The sequence below is a fragment of the Podospora anserina genome, chromosome 7, assembly GCF_000226545.1.
Source record: "Podospora anserina S mat+ genomic DNA chromosome 7, supercontig 1".
NCBI classification, from domain to species: Eukaryota; Fungi; Ascomycota; class Sordariomycetes; order Sordariales; family Podosporaceae; genus Podospora; species Podospora anserina.
The window spans coordinates 151,514-166,879 of record NW_001914854.1 but is presented as its reverse complement, the minus strand read 5'-3'; the positions used below and the strand labels follow the sequence as shown (position 1 = coordinate 166,879).

Sequence of the window (15,366 nt, the reverse complement as noted above, 5' to 3'; positions counted from 1 at the left end):
GTTGCCTTGGTGGTCCCGGATGAGGGGACTGGCGTTTAGAAGACGAAATGGGAGGCAGGACGTCTAGACAGGCAGAGGAATGAAGGGATGGCGAGTCGCTCTTCCTCGAAGGCCTGGAACTTGATTTACCAACCTCGGGCTTCCGGCGAGGGCGTCGTCCTCGGGAGGCTGAAGTGGTGCCATGGCTTCGCTATTATATATATGACCATGACTGCGCGGAGAATTCGTTCGGGAGTGACGAGAGGTCTCATCAGAGCCGTCCTCGGGCCTGCTACGGTTCGCTTGCCCATGTCCCATCATGTCGCCCCCCCCCCCCCAAATGGTCAGGAACGTCAAGTTGAGGTTGCGATCGAATTTACCCAGATTTCTTATCGACAGCACGATTGGAGCATCCCATTGGACAATCACCTATTGTTGAGAGGATCCGGGACCGGGCGCTGGCAAAAAGAGCGCTGGGTGGTACCATATTGCCTTGCCAGGGCAGGGCAGCTTGGGCTGCTGCTCTATTATTCCCTTCCCATCTCGCAGCGCGAGGAAAATGCAACCTCGATTGGGCCTCGGGATCTATGGCCAAGCGTTATTAATATGGACGGGAGCAAGGTCCACGGGACTTGAGGTTGCTGAAGAAGGGCCAGGCACGGCATTGCACGGGTAGAGACCATGGCCATCTGCAGAAAGAGCGCAGAGATGTGCAAGGTGCAGCATTTGTTCCATATGACGGAGACAGGGAACCGTCTTGATCAGTCTCCCGTATATTCCGTCCTTCGTGAGTTTCCAGGATCCTCCGTGCTCCATAGGTTCTTGGAAGGGTCTTGGGATATCTTGGGGGAGCTCATTCGGAGGCTCAGAGAGGTAGGTGAGAGAATCGAGGGTCCTCTTGTTCCAGGTCCAGTTTTGGCTTGGCGCATCAGAGGCTATCCGTGGGTGCAGATGGGCGGCTTCCATTTTTGGGAGCATGCTTGGCTGGCTTGGAGGGTTGCGACGTTGTGGCGATGGAATCGATCGAGTCTTGCCCAACGGCGTTAACAGGGTGCTACACAGTCGGGAATATTCAGGTTAGCGGCATTGATCCCCTGTCCAGCCACCCACACCCACAGTAGCGCAATGTGTGTCTCTCACCATGAGCGAACTGGATCGGGACGACAAGATGCGAGAAGCTGGCAGGGTTGCGGATGCCATCCTCCGGTGGAAGCCATACAAAAAGAGGTTGCCATGACCAAACATTCTTGTGCTGCGCCTCGCTGAAGCATGCACCTCTGCACCTCCCAGCGGTTCCTGCAGATTGCTGCCAGCGCAACATACGCCGGTTGATGAGGAGAAGCTGGAGAATTGGAACTGCTTGGAGAAGCTGGAGAACTGGAGAAGCTCAAGGAGAGAATGGCGGCGGCCCCTTGGCTGCCTCGTGCCAGCCCTGGCAGCAACCGGGAGGGCACCCCGCATTGCCCCGCACGATCCCCTGCTCCCAGCCATGCATCCACCGGTTCAGGGGCTTCCGAATTGTCGACAACAGTCACCCTCACAAGTGAAATTTGACAAGACGAGCGCCAACTCCCGTCTCTTTGGGCGATCTGTGGAGTTGAGTATGGTTGCAATTAATCGCCAAATGTGAATGTAGTAGGCATGACTCCGTGTATTTCTCTCCCCCCCACCAAGTCTAGGCTGACAGGTAGCATCTCCCATTCCATGTCCATGACATCCTAACCTGCTCATCCTACCAGATTGGGCGCTCTCGGCAGCATGCTTGGAAACGCAGAGAAGAGGGTGTGAAATATGCCGAAGTCGCACGCATCGGGTATATCTAGCCGTTGCGTATATATTGTCCAGATTGTCACGGTGCTGCCGCTGCCGATACGAGTGCCGGTTCAAGGCCTCATGCTGCTGATCAGGGATTCGAGAGTATTGAGTATAGATTGCGAGGGTTCTTGGACATATTGCTTGGGTTCCTAGGACAAGCATGTCGACAGTGTCACGAGCACACGGCATGATGGCGAGATCACAGCCGGTTACACCGTCCTAGATGAGAGTTGAGAAGTTGGCCTGTTTCCTCCGCTTCGGACATCGAGAGAGCAACGTTCTGGTGGCTTATTCTGCATCGGTGGAACGAGAATGCCTGCCAGTTGGAGCCGGAGGTCTCTTTTGCTCGCCTGTATTGGAAGGTGTAAGCCCAAGTAGCATCACAACAATCCTGAAGCGGCTTGTATATTGAGTATACACGCAGACCGTTGATTGCTTGTTTAGGCACATCATTCTCGAGATCTATTGCTCTATTAACCTTATCGTTTGGTTTTATTGCGGCAGCTCACCTACTGTGGTTGTTGTTCGACATGGCGGGATGGCTCAAGAATGAAAGTGGGGCCATCAGTTGCCGGCCCCGGAGATCGCGGGGAACGCGGAGGGGGTGGGGCCTCACGAACCGTTGGCATCCAATCAGAGGCCGTTTATTTCACAGCCAAGCAATTGAATTGCCAAACGGTTTTCTGGAATTCCCATCTCGGCCTGTTTGCTGCATCGTCATTTTTTCTTTGGTGAAGGCATTCACGCATTTTGATCCGAGTCAGCCCCCCATACAAGCACGTTTCGGCCACACAACCGCTACTACGCTGCCATTCAGTATATCACAGCGTTAGACCCAAAGATTGCCCACTATGATCTGCCGTACCTGTCTGCGCGCCCGTCTCGCCCAAAGGCTCCCCTCCACCGTCCCGAAGCGAACCCTTTTTGCCGCCACCACCCGCTGCGCACCAGCAATCACTACCAACTTCGCTATCCCCGCTCGCCCCCAACACCAATTCCCACGAATCGCAGCCCATGCACAACGGCTCTACTCGTCAGAGAGCGCAGCTTCCGCCTCCCAGTCCTCAGAGCCCCCTTCAGCTCTTCCCAGACCAGAAGACTTGACAGAAGGAGAAGCACAAGTGTGGGATATACTCGTGGCAGAGTTTGCGCCGACCCAGCTCCTGGTGCAAGACATCTCTGGCGGGTGCGGCTCCATGTACGGCATCGACATTTCTTCTGAGAAGTTCAGGGGGTTGAACATGCTCAAGCAGCAGAGGCTGGTCAACGCCGCGCTGGGGGACCTAGTCAAGGAGTGGCACGGTGTCCAGCTCAAGACCCGGGCGCCTTGAGAAGGTACTATGTGGGCTATACCGAGTTTACTGTATGACTAAGGGAGAGGGAGGGAGGGCGATGATACCCCTGGCTTGATATGATCACCTGGATAGAATTTGGACAGAACGGGACAAATAGACATGAGAGAATGGGGCAACTGTAGTACTGCCAGCACAAACACGATACACTCTAATCTACATTCGGTTGCAACCGTGACGCGACATAGCCATATCCAAGCAGGGAGCTTAGAGTTTGGATAACCACGGCGTACAAGACAAGGGCATACGAACTTTGTTCACATCTTCTGTCCCACAGGTAAGCTGTACCTCGAGGTTGTGTCCAGTCATCGGACCGAGAACCATGGAAGTTTGTGTTGCTATGGTCTGTTCCTATGTTCAACAACTTGTACGATAAGAGAGTATTGCTTGGTACCATGATGGTTGTGGTGTCTACAATGCTTCTACTGTTTCACCAAAGTAGTAACACCTTGCCACGTGGAATGCGTTTTGAGTTCTTTGGGGCCGTGTAATCCATGTTGTGTTCCTGCCAAGTTAACTCTGGACTACAACTCTTATCACCTTGTGGATTTCCGAGCCAAAGTTTCGGTAAGGAGGACAAGCTTTGTCCCTCCTGACAAGAGACGACTATGTACTCATGTTATAGATACATGTTGCAGAATTCAAGCCGAGTGGATATCGACAGTACAAAGTCATAAACCCAACAACCAGGTGCGCATGTCAACCCAACTTGAACCAATCCAACAAACTGTCCACACTCCTTTACCTCCTATGCCCATTCCCCATACCCGCCCCCATTCAGGCTCTACTGCTGCTGGGAACTTCCACCCAATCCAACCGTAGCCGCCACCTTCCTGATCCGCAGAGGTCTAGGATGCAATCCCGCCAGCTTCCTCCTGCTGCTCTTCTTAGGTAACGGAGGCGGCTGCGGCAGTGGCAATTGATTCAAACTATGCTGTGACTGCGCATCATCCGAGCACACGCTGCTGGACAGCGTGCACACGGAATCGCTCGACGCCATCTTTTGCATGCTCACCTCTAAATCATTGATGGTCTCGTCTCGCTGCTGTTCATATCCGTTTGTCTCACCCATAGACGATACCTTGCTTCGACTACCATCGCCGTGAAGCTGCCCCTCGTGAGGCGGCCACGAAAGGGGTAAAGGTGGCAAGGCTGACTGCGGCGGTGGTGGAGGGGGACGTAGCCCGGCGAGGCCGGAGAGAACATCGGGAGCTGACGTGACGGAAACTTCAGTGGATTTAATGTTGTCCGGTGTGGTAACCTCGGTGGACGCGTCTGAGACTTTGCTGCTGGTGTCCCCGATGCTGTCTTCTCCACTGTTGCCGCTGCTGCTCCTGTTGCTGTTGCTGCTTCTTCTGCTGCTTGCATCGTTGCTGGCCCAAGCCAAGCCATCTGTTGATGAGGAGCAAATACCGCTCGCCTGTGGCCCGCGGGCTGTCAGGCTGAGGGGCAGAGGTTTGAGATCTTCGACTGAAAACCTGTCGACAGAGCCAAAAGTGTGACAGGAAGGGCGGCGGAATCTGCCACGACGGGTGCTGCCGACTCGGATGGGAATATGGGGATAATGGTGTTGCTGGCGGCTGGAGGTCGAGAAGGCACGCAGAGGGGTTGCCTTGGCAAATGAGGATGACGCGCGGAAGTGATGTGGTTTTCGAGCCGAGAGAGACCCGATAGGTGGCCCGACGGTCACCGGGGTGTAACTGGGTGGTGACACGGTCAAGAGGCTGTCGCAGGATGGTGGAACAGAAAGTTTGGCTTCGGATAAAGCGGGCCTTCCCAAAATCGGGGATGATGGCCTGTTGGCAAGAGTGTTTGATCGCTTCGGCATTGGACACGCTGGAGCCGGAGAAGAAGGGGGCTCTGGCTCGTCTCCCCATGGATGTATGATGGTGCTGGGGTCAATGGCGATGTTGTACCGAACGCCCTCCATGTTCCGGCATGTCGGTGGGGAGTATGAACAACTTCGCAGTATTTGGCTGATGCAATAAATCAGAACCCAACGGGCCTTGCGTGTGTCTGCGTGTGTCAGCTTTTCGTTCTTGTCTGCTTTGGAAGGAAAGAAGACTGCATCTTCTTCGAGCTTCCGATAAGCGACAACAAGTGGATTTGCCATCAGTGATCTCTGCTTGTTGGTGGCCTTGATCAAAGACGCATGATCAACCAATGTTTGTCTAGGTTTCACCTTGTCACTCCTGCTGAGCCATGATAACTTGCGGGTCGCCGGCTTCGGAATCACCTCCGGCACCAAAGGTAGAGGATGGTCCAGCGGCGTGAACTTATTCCGCTCGTCAAATCCATGAACAATCTGTAGAATTGTGCCGCCGGTCTTGAGGTGAGCCAAGGTCGGCATGCTAGTGGTGCAAAGAGTAGTGTCCGCAAGGTGCTGGTACAGGGCGTCCAGGTCCTGATGCATTGTGGCATAGACATCCCGCTCAAATACAAGATATGGTGGCTCAATCGATGCCGGTGGGTATCTTCCTAGCCGTTTTGTAAAGTACGCCGCAAGAAACATTCGAAACCGATCCAAGTGCGAATGCTCTCCTGGGGTGAGTTTCGTCTGGCTTTCTCGGAAGTCGCTTTCTAGAAAGTCTCGGAGCTGTTGACCTGCTCTGCCCAAGTATGTGCTCATTTCAGCCTTGGTTTGTCGTATCAGTTTCCGCGTTGGAGAGCTAATAATCTGTAGCCCAATGTGTCAGACAAACCGATACCCAGCAGCCTCACAAAGATGCTGTCCAAACTCACTTGAAATTCAGGAATGTCACTGAGATGGTCAGACATACCCACACAGTGACACAGAGCATCAGTGTATAGATCTTTTAGTCGAAAGTGCTCAGCAAAGTGTACCAAAGCGAGGGCGTGAAAGGGTCGGTTTGACATGTTCAGATAGCCCAGCTCATCTATGTAGCCCAGGATGCTGTCCATGTTATCTTCATCAGGGCAACGATACTCTCTCAAGCTATTCAGCAGACTGATGAGTGCCGACCCGAGGTGCTCACCCACAACAGGCCGACGAAACACCCAGGCAAAGAGGTTGCGAATAGAAATCTGATGGTTCCGAACATCTGGCCTGCCGACAGATATAGGATTTGGGATGTAGAGCTCGACCCTATCACTTGAAATGGCGTCACCCATGAGCTCGTTCACCAGAGCTTCTTCGGCGTCTGACGATGTCCAATCAGGAGTATCTCGCAAAGCATATCTCGCCACCAAGGGGTGGCATTTGGCCGCAAATAGCACATCAAGATTGACCTTGAACGAGGGACCCCGCCGTGAGATACCTTGCTCGTACAAGTAGACGAGGCAGCTCCCGTCCCTAGACCATAGCTCCGGGTCCTGGAATCCAAGTTAGTAGGATTATCCTCGACCCAGTGCTAGACGCTGATGGAAAAAGTACCCTTCTCAGGCTATCCCAAGCCGTACACCCCTTGGTATCGCCATCCCACCTCTTGAGGTTTGATATTGGGGTTGATGGACGTTCCATAAGCTCTGAGGTGGCTATTCACCGGCTCCAAAAGATCCGAGAGGACCACGGAGACTCGGAGCCACAAGTCAACGCACTGCCAGAGGCAGTTCCTGGCTGGAGAAGCCGTCTCTTCGCCGGGTGAGAGATATGTCGGTTATGAGCTCGATGCTGGCCACTTAGCAGCTCTGCCGGCGATGGGATGGCGGAAGCGCGGGGTGCCGGGAGGTGTTTGGTTCACCAGTGCCCCAAGAACGGACGACCAAGAATAAGGTTAGCTGGACGGACGCCAGTTCCGGTGGTAGGTGAACCAGGCGGGTCATTCAGTTCCACTGCTAAAGCAGGTTATGGTGTGATTATGCTGCTGGTAAGATGTGTAAAGTCTGTAAGATATGCCATCTCTCCAGGACCACTATCGCCATTCACTTGACGTGTTGCTACAGTATGGATGTGAAATCTGCTTCACCTTACGGTGAAGCAGAGCCGCGAGGGGGCCACAGGAATTAACCTCAGCTTTGCATGACCCAGGGCACATGGGTGTCACCACGATACGCTTGTATCGCACATCCGGATTCGTCTGCGGGATGAGATATCTCAGCATTCCAAACCGAATGATGCATGATCCTTATCCTGTCTGCAAGCGATGTGCCGCGATCCATCATCGTCTGTTGTTAGGTCCGGAAAAGACGAAAATTAACCGACTCACGCGCAACTGCGAGTAGCTTTGACTGTACGAGATTATAAAACAATGGGGATTGATGTTTGGGGATTCCAGGTTGTGGAAGAGGAAGGAGATGGGATGATGTGGCTTGGGTGCAAAGGGTTAGGGTTTGGAATGGTGCCACCAAAATTAACTGGCGGCGCGTGTCAACTGCCCAGCAAGCGCGTCAAGCTCCCAACTTTTGGAAGCTACAATTAAACTCCAGCTCGAAAAGGTGCGGGGCCACATGAAGGTGTCCACGCATCGGCAGCCTCCGACGACTTTTACTTCCCATTTCTTGCTTGTGGCAGTTTTCATATAGTGCTGGGGCGTAATGGCGCCCTTGAATCCATACACGTACATTCAATGTCCCTGCTCCGACTCAGCATCGCTTGGGCGGCCTTCAGACGCAACATCGCCGACCAGTGCTGACGGTGACGAAGAAGATAACGCCTTCGATCCCCGTGCCCCGCGAGCCAACTTCAGTCTTTACCCCCTCGAGTATCTCTTGTACTGCGAAGACTGTCACCAGATTCGCTGCCCTCGCTGTATCACTGAGGAGATTGCGACCTACTTCTGTCCCAGTTGTCTGTTTGAAGTGCCGAGCAGCAACCTTAAGAGTGAAGGCAACAGGTCCGTTCGTCGTCTATGTCTGGTGTCCGGCTTGCCCTTGGTAGGCATTGCTAATAAGAGATCAATTTCAGATGTACTCGCAGCTGTTTCCAGTGCCCAATATGCATTGGGCCCCTTTCCGTAACGAGCATAGAGGCACCGCCGTCAGACCCAAGTCTACTTGTCCCTGACCGCGCTGGCACACCGCACACGACATACTCGCTGATTTGCTCCTATTGCAGCTGGAGCTCGACCGAAATTGGCATTCAGTTTGACAAGCCGAATAGTATTCACGCTCAGCTCGCCAAAATCCGCAATGGGGGCGCTTCCAGACTCACGGCTAAGGAACGTAAGGAACGGCGTAAGGAGTTGTCCCATCGCGGAGGGGAGGCAGCACTAGCAGCGTCAAGTGAAGCTGCTGCAGGGCAAGATATGGACCTGGAAACACAGTTTGCGAATCTCAAGCTTTTTTATAACAGTCAGCTTGCCGATCCAAACGCGGGAGATAACGGCTTCTCGTCTCTGGGAGATCTCGGCTTTTCGTCGCCGTCCTCGTTGTCACGAATAATGAACCTGTACACGGGCGGAAAGCTCCATGACCCAAGAGCCAAGTCCAAGTTGGGCGCCATGCGCGAAGCCATCACGGCCGACGAAGGCCTACTCGAGACAGACCTCGACGAATCCTCACTGATCACTCAACTCCATCAATCAGATTTTCTCGACACAGCGTCAAGCACCCAAATCTGCTCCCAGCCGCCCAACCTGGGAGAAACTTATATTTATGGAGCTGCCCGGTTCAACTCGTCTCTGCGGCCAGTTCCCTACCTCTTGCGTACAAAACGCTCCAAGCGCTGCCCTGTCTGCCGTCACATCATCTCCAAGCCCGAAGCCAAAGTCCAGACCACGCGCTTCAGAATCAGGTTGGTAGCAGGCAGCTATATCCCAAGCATCACCATCCGCCGTCTCAACCTCCCGGGGCCTAATGGGCCCGCTGCCCCCGCCATCCTGGGCGATCTCCTCGAACCCCTCAAGCCGGTACACTTTGTTCTGACGTTTAAGAACCCGATTTTCGAATCCCTCAAAGTAACCCTCGGTGCCCCGGCCAAAACTCCAGGCAGGTTCCCCAGTAAGGTGACGGTTCTTTGCCCGCAGTTTGACATTGACGCCAACACCGACGTCTGGGATGAGGCGCTCAAGGAAAACGACCGCGAGTCGTCGGGTAGGAGTCGACGCCGGGCGGGGACCGAGAGCCAGTTTCAGGTCGAGGTCGGTAAGATTTGGGAGCGAGGCCGGAACTGGGTTAGTATTATCGTCGAGGTTGTTCCTGCTTCCTTGAAGTTGGAACCAGGTCGGGATGTGCTGAAGCAGGATGAGGATGTGTTGGAGATTCCCATGTTTGTGCGGATCGAATGGGAGGCGGAGGGTGGAGGTGATGATGCTGCTTCAGGAACCGGCCGGGACAAGGATCAAAAGGAAAAGAAAGAATTGGCATATTGGTGTGTGCTTGGGCTGGGAAGGATCAAACAGGGTTGATGAGAGTGGTCATGGTAGATACCCCCCGTTCTTTCAAACATCATGATGGTAGCTGATACCATAGATCAAGAGTTACTTCGCTACATTTGCCCTTGCTACGAATCAACAAATCGGTAAAGAGATCTAATCAGGCCCCGAACTGCTCCTCGTAGCCAGTCAGGCAATACCGATACCGTACATCATTGTTGTGCAGCTTTGTTAGCGTCTCGGCGAGATTCTCTTTGCTGATTTGGACCTCCTGCACCCAGGTCTTGATCCCCTTGTCAGCCGCCAGCTGCAGCATAGTCAACACCTCCTTCCTGCTCCCCAAGTGCGAGCTTCCAAAGAAACACCCGTTGGTCAAAAATGTCTGGTTCCGGACCTTGATTCCGTCATCCTCTGGCAAACCGACACTGACCCATTTGGCGTGAACATCCAACAAACTCAGATACGCGTCCAGATCAAACCCTTCAAACGAGTTCGCCGTGTTGATGATGAGATCGAAGGTCATCTTGTGAGGCACGTTCCAGTCCCTGTCTGACGTGGCCAGAAACCCGTCAGCGCCCATGGCTTTGGCATCAGCTTCCTTGCTGTGCGTGCGGGAGATGGCCCAGACTTCGGCGCCGAGGGCCTTGGCGAACAGGAGACCCAGATGGCCGATGCCGCCGAGCCCGACGATGCCTACTTTCTTGCCGGGGCCGCAGCCATTACGGACGAGGGGGGAGTAGGCGGTCAAGCCGGCGCAGAGCATAGGGGCAGCAACGGTAGAGGGGAGAGCGTCGGGGATGGGGAAGACCCTTGGGACGAGATGTCAGTATGTGCCTTTCCAAAGTCAAATCGTGGAAGGGTGACAACCATACCAGTGCTCGTGTGTTCTCACATGGCTGGAGTAGCCACCTTGGGAGACGATGCCTGTGTCGGGCCATTTGGCGCCGTACGTGTCCAGCTGTTTTTGGCAGTAAGTTTCGTTGTCGTTTTTGCATTGTCGGCAGTCGAGGCAAGAATAACTTTGAGCTCCGACACCGACGCGCTGGCCTTCTTTAATAAGAGACACCTTTGATCCCACGCGGATAGCGGTGCCTATTATTTCTATTCATCCCTCATGTCAGCGAGCTGAAGGGACCGTGCATAAACAGGCGAAATCGTCATGAAAAGCCATACCGTGACCAACTGCAAGAGGGAAATGCTGCTCTCCCCAGCCGCCACTGATGGTATGGACATCACTCCCGCACACACCACAAGCCTCAATCTTGATATCCACATCGTAATCGCCAAATGGCTTCGGTTGGAACTCGTTCTTGTGGAACTCGGTCCAGGTCTCCGGTCCATTCACCTGGAACCCGGTGAAGGTCTCGGGATATGGCATGTTGGCGACAGGTAGTAGACAGCGACGTGGGAAACGGCAAGGCAAGGACGCTTGATTCTTCTCTTGTAAAGCACGGAGTCCCTCACGAGATAACAACACAATAGTAACAGCGGCCACCCCGCCTTTTATTCAGTCACCCTCCTGGGTTGATCGAGACATGATCTGAGGGGTAAACCCAACTTTTCTTACCACCCCTGACTGAGGGACGGATATTATCCAGACCCGTCCAGCGGTGCAACAGAACCAATTAAGCCGGACTTCCACCTGCATAGAACTGTTCTTCCCGAGCTGCTGGAAGTTGGTAGGCAAAACTTCATGGAGTCAACACCCACCTCATTCCGACCAATGCCGTGTTATTCTTCGTTCCCCTCCGACCCCACCATGCTCCGCCACGACGTCGCTCAAAGCGTGACAGCGCTTGGTAAGGTCCAAAGAATACCCCCACGCTGCCGTCGCACCCACAGTTGGTATTCTGACGGATGCCGATTTTCCCACAAATCACAGGGCGAGGTTCCGAGACTGGGCTGGCATACGTCGGGAGAACATGTTCGTCGAGGCGAGCGCATAGGAGGCGGTAGAATGGAGATTCAGGCACCGTTGAATATTTCGATTCCCAGATCCCCATATCAGACTCCGTAGAGCCTCATCATGCCTACCCGCTTTGTCGATCTTGAAAGACGCAAAGATGGACAGCACTCAGGGCACATGGAAGACCAACGGGCCAAGAGTCCTGCGCTTCGCTTGCGATCTGACAATGGGGTATCATTTTGGGGCTCCTGATGCTTTGCCGCGTCTTCCATGGTCGTGCAGTTATGCTGCCTTCACTGATTTCGTCCCTTTCGTCGACGAGAAACCAATGCCGGCCAAGAACGCAATTCTCATGGTTGCACCAAGACACACAAACGGAATGTTCCCAATATCAATGGCGTTCCAGTTGAAGATGTCCCAGTAGATTTGCACGCCCAGCTGCTTGACCGTATACAGGTGGCCGAGGTCGCCAACGAGAAGGCAGAAAAGGACGGTCCTCCACACGACGATATCAGATGTAGCTCTGAGCACAAGAGCTTCGTTGATAGCAAAGAAGAAATACAGGTTCCCAAGCTGAGACAGTACAATCGATGTGCTTGTCGGGATCGGCGAAGCGGCAGAGGCGGCGTGAGTGAGCCTGAGGTAGGTCTCTTGGTCGAAGAGGGCAAAATATGCGCCAACGAGCGCCGAGATGGGTTCGACAAGGAGGAAAAAGAATCGGTAGAGAAAAGGAAGTGAAAACCCGCCCTTCTTTTGAGCTTTAGGCGCAGGGGCCGTTGACTGAGTTGAGGCGGCCATTGTTACTTTAGGTATCGACACTCGGTGATGTCTGCCCCTGAAAAGGTGATTGGGGATGTTGTGGGGATTGCAGCTGACGGGTGGTCCAAGCTTCGAGCTCTGGCCATCTGCCTGGCAGAATCCATGGTGGGGCAACAGACAGTTCACCGCCTGCTATTATTGCCAGTCAGGCCCACCGAAAATTCTCCAGGGCTTTCAAACCCTATCCGCCAAGGCCTGGCCAATCCATTTTCCATCAACCACTTTGACAACCTCGCAGCGAGCCCATCTCGAGACTTCTCCGGAACCCGACCATCGACGACAACGGCCAAAATGTCTACCCCTCAGCTCAGCAAGATCGCGGCTAACAGCCCTTCGCACTCCAAGCCCTCTGAGCTTGAGCAGGCCATCGCTGGCGCTCTCTACGACCTCGAGAGCAACACTGCTGACCTCAAGGCTGCCCTCCGCCCTCTGCAGTTCACTTCTGCTCGCGAGGTGAGACCACACTGAACTCAAATGATCTGACAGACGAACCAAACACCCGGACATCCTGTTCCACCGACGTCGCGAACCTCGAAACACATTTTCGCCGCGCGTCGGGCAGTCGCACTATTTGGGGAGATTGATATCACAATGGGAAAACGGGCGAGGGCGAGTGTTGCGACGCTCCAGTCCAGCGCCGGCCCTCTCTATGTCCGCTGGCCCTGACATCAATGACATCCATACCACAGCGCGGAATAGGACGGGAAGCGGTCCATGGATTGCACTGTCATCCAGGAGCTCGCATGCTGACTTGGATCTGAAATAGATCGAGGTTGGCCACGGCAAGAAGGCTATTGTCATCTTTGTCCCCGTTCCTTCTCTGCAGGGTTTCCACCGTGTCCAGCAGCGGTAAGTTTTTGCCTCTCATGTTTCCGTTGTCAACAACAACATTGTTGCTGACTTGGCCATCCAGCTTGACCCGTGAGCTCGAGAAGAAGTTCTCCGACCGCCACGTCCTCATCCTCGCTGCTCGCCGCATTCTCCCCCGCCCCAAGCGCTCCACCCGCTCCCGCAACCTCCAGAAGCAGAAGCGTCCCCGTTCCCGCACTCTTACCGCTGTCCACGATGCTATCCTGACCGACCTCGTCTACCCCGTCGAGATCGTCGGCAAGCGTATCCGCACCAAAGAGGACGGCTCCAAGACCCTCAAGGTCATCCTTGACGAGAAGGAGCGCGGTGGTGTTGACTACAGACTCGACACCTACTCCGAGGTTTACAAGCGCCTCACCGGCCGTGGTGTCATCTTCGAGTTCCCCCAGACCGGCTCCGCCGAGTACTAGAGGTCTCGTTAACTGGAGCTTGTTCAATGGGGAGTCACAAGGGTCTTTGATTTGGGTTTGACATTCGGGTTTCGGGTCGGGTGCACTGCATGCATGGCAACCAAAATGGGACGGCGTCTTAGCTAGCTTGGGGTAAATACAAGCTTGATTCATATGGTCCAATACCCCCAACCCCAGAAATACAAGCCTGGTATGAAGTACTTTTCAAAGTGCTGCTTTGGTGACAATAGTGTGAGCGTGATATTGGTTCGTGGCTTGCGCAGAAGGTGCGCATCTCAATTGGAACAACTTCGTCCGACGCAGAGAAGCTGAACATGCATATTGATCGACCTATCACTTCTGTGGCGGCCTCGCTATTTGTCCCGTGATATGAAAATGCACTTCTTGACATGCCATCCGGACGGGGCCTCATCCGTTCTTCCTGGCGTTGCATTCCTCGGGTCGGGTAACGTTCGGCCCTCCATGTGTTTGGGAAGCATCAATTTCGAAGTGATGTCTAGCGGTACCTTGTCCGCCAGTGGAGTTCAACCGTTGGCCCTGTTTTTCTAGAGTCTGGGCGGAAGGGCAGAAAACAAAGAAGAGAACCACATGGTCAAGAGCAACAAGGCATTGTTTGATGATGTAGGCCCGTCCCATCACCTCTTTATCATTGAGAGAAACTGGAGCAGTGATATCATGAGTTTCGAAGATGGTGTCGTCGGGTGCGCCAGGTGGCTGGTCCCCATATGGGTGATCAGCTGACGCACTAATAATACCACTACCACCCCTGAGCTTCAACCATCCACGATTCCAACCGTGCACCCCCTTGTCAAACGCCTTTTCGGCAGGTGTTGGAATTCGAAAATAAATGCATATATAAGCAGCAAATCCCCACTGTTTCTGGGGTTGATTTCTCTTTCGGCTCTTGTTTTCTTCTCCCAAAAGAGTCGCTCTCCCAACTCGCAACACCACACACGTCAAAACACCCAAGGTTCAACCCCGCGGGTATGTGTGTGTGTGTGTGTTACATGTTATTCATGATCCAATAACACAACTCATCAATTCCAAATTTATTCAACATGACTATTCTAGAATCCCCCCATTCTATCGTGAAGACGGTACCCCACAGCAGGCCTCTCAAACTCGCCATCCTGCTCAACTCGTACCGTTCACCCTTCATCCACGAGATTAGGGACTCGTACATTCGCTCCCTCTCCCAGGTCACCCACCACCCGGACACTCAACTCTCTTTTTTCTACCCGGCCGATAACTACAAGCAGGAGAACGACCTGCCTGATTTGAGCCGGGACAACTACGACTTGATCGTCATCGGGGGCGGAAACGCCGACCCGAGGAAGAGGCACGCGTGGATCTTGAGGGTTCACAAGTTCATTCTTGACACGGTCAAGAACTACCCGCGGCAGAAAATTTGCGGGATATGCTGGGGACACCAGACGATTGGGATGCTGTTTGGTGGCGAGGTGATTGATCTGGAACATCCCGAGCTGGGGGTGACCGAGGCGGCTCTAACGCCGCTGGGGCAGAAGTTTTTCGGTTCGAGGGATCATCACCATCATCATCAACAGCAGCACCGGGCCAGCACCTCGCATGGAAAGGTGGGGAAGAAGGTTTTGAGTCTTCAGCAGCATCACCGTCGCGCGCTTGGCACGACACCAAAGGGGTTTCACGAATTGTTGGTTGACAACCAGGCTTTTGTCAGCCAGAATAACGCGATTCTGACCTTTCAGGGTCATCCTGAAAAGGATGCTCGGTGTGCCAAGTTGAGGGTGGGGGATGCGGTTAGGTGGTATAGTCTTGGGAAGAACAGTGTGAGCGAAGGGGAGATCGGGTCGTCAGAGTCTGAAGAGGAAGAAAGGGTGACGATGTTGGGGAAGATCCAGAGGGATATGGAAAGGCAGCACGATGGAGTGGAGGTTTGGGGCAGGGTGTTGGATTGGGTTAGG

At 53.9% G+C, this 15,366-nt stretch overlaps 7 protein-coding genes across 7 annotated transcripts; 4 read left to right on the top strand and 3 right to left on the bottom strand.

Annotated features, from left to right (window-relative positions):
• Positions 1-2,645: 2,645 nt before the first annotated feature.
• Positions 2,646-3,125, top strand: PODANS_7_4530 (uncharacterized protein; the record flags this gene model as incomplete). Its single annotated transcript, XM_001907518.1, has 1 exon — positions 2,646-3,125. One exon carries the CDS (start codon positions 2,646-2,648, stop codon positions 3,123-3,125), a length of 480 nt encoding a protein of 159 aa, XP_001907553.1.
• Positions 3,126-3,930: 805 nt separating this feature from the next.
• Positions 3,931-6,278, bottom strand: PODANS_7_4540 (uncharacterized protein; the record flags this gene model as incomplete). The annotated part of the gene is made up of 2 exons (XM_001907517.1): positions 3,931-5,823; positions 5,889-6,278. 2 exons carry the CDS (start codon positions 6,276-6,278, stop codon positions 3,931-3,933), a joined length of 2,283 nt encoding a protein of 760 aa, XP_001907552.1.
• A 1,362-nt stretch (positions 6,279-7,640) lies between these two features.
• Positions 7,641-9,451, top strand: PODANS_7_4550 (uncharacterized protein; the record flags this gene model as incomplete). Its single annotated transcript, XM_001907516.1, has 2 exons — positions 7,641-7,939; positions 8,011-9,451. The coding sequence occupies 2 exons, from the start codon at positions 7,641-7,643 to the stop codon at positions 9,449-9,451; spliced, it is 1,740 nt and encodes a 579-aa protein (XP_001907551.1).
• A 127-nt stretch (positions 9,452-9,578) lies between these two features.
• Positions 9,579-10,796, bottom strand: PODANS_7_4560 (uncharacterized protein; the record flags this gene model as incomplete). Its single annotated transcript, XM_001907515.1, has 3 exons — positions 9,579-10,227; positions 10,291-10,519; positions 10,592-10,796. 3 exons carry the CDS (start codon positions 10,794-10,796, stop codon positions 9,579-9,581), a joined length of 1,083 nt encoding a protein of 360 aa, XP_001907550.1.
• Positions 10,797-11,606: 810 nt separating this feature from the next.
• PODANS_7_4570 (uncharacterized protein) lies at positions 11,607-12,122 on the bottom strand (the record flags this gene model as incomplete). Its single annotated transcript, XM_001907514.1, has 1 exon — positions 11,607-12,122. The coding sequence occupies one exon, from the start codon at positions 12,120-12,122 to the stop codon at positions 11,607-11,609; it is 516 nt and encodes a 171-aa protein (XP_001907549.1).
• Positions 12,123-12,434: 312 nt separating this feature from the next.
• On the top strand, positions 12,435-13,423 carry PODANS_7_4580 (uncharacterized protein; the record flags this gene model as incomplete). The annotated part of the gene is made up of 3 exons (XM_001907513.1): positions 12,435-12,596; positions 12,910-12,992; positions 13,057-13,423. 3 exons carry the CDS (start codon positions 12,435-12,437, stop codon positions 13,421-13,423), a joined length of 612 nt encoding a protein of 203 aa, XP_001907548.1.
• Positions 13,424-14,481: 1,058 nt separating this feature from the next.
• Positions 14,482-15,363, top strand: PODANS_7_4590 (uncharacterized protein; the record flags this gene model as incomplete). Its single annotated transcript, XM_001907512.1, has 1 exon — positions 14,482-15,363. A coding segment is annotated over one exon (882 nt), but the record flags the coding sequence as incomplete, so codon positions are not given.
• Positions 15,364-15,366: the final 3 nt, after the last annotated feature.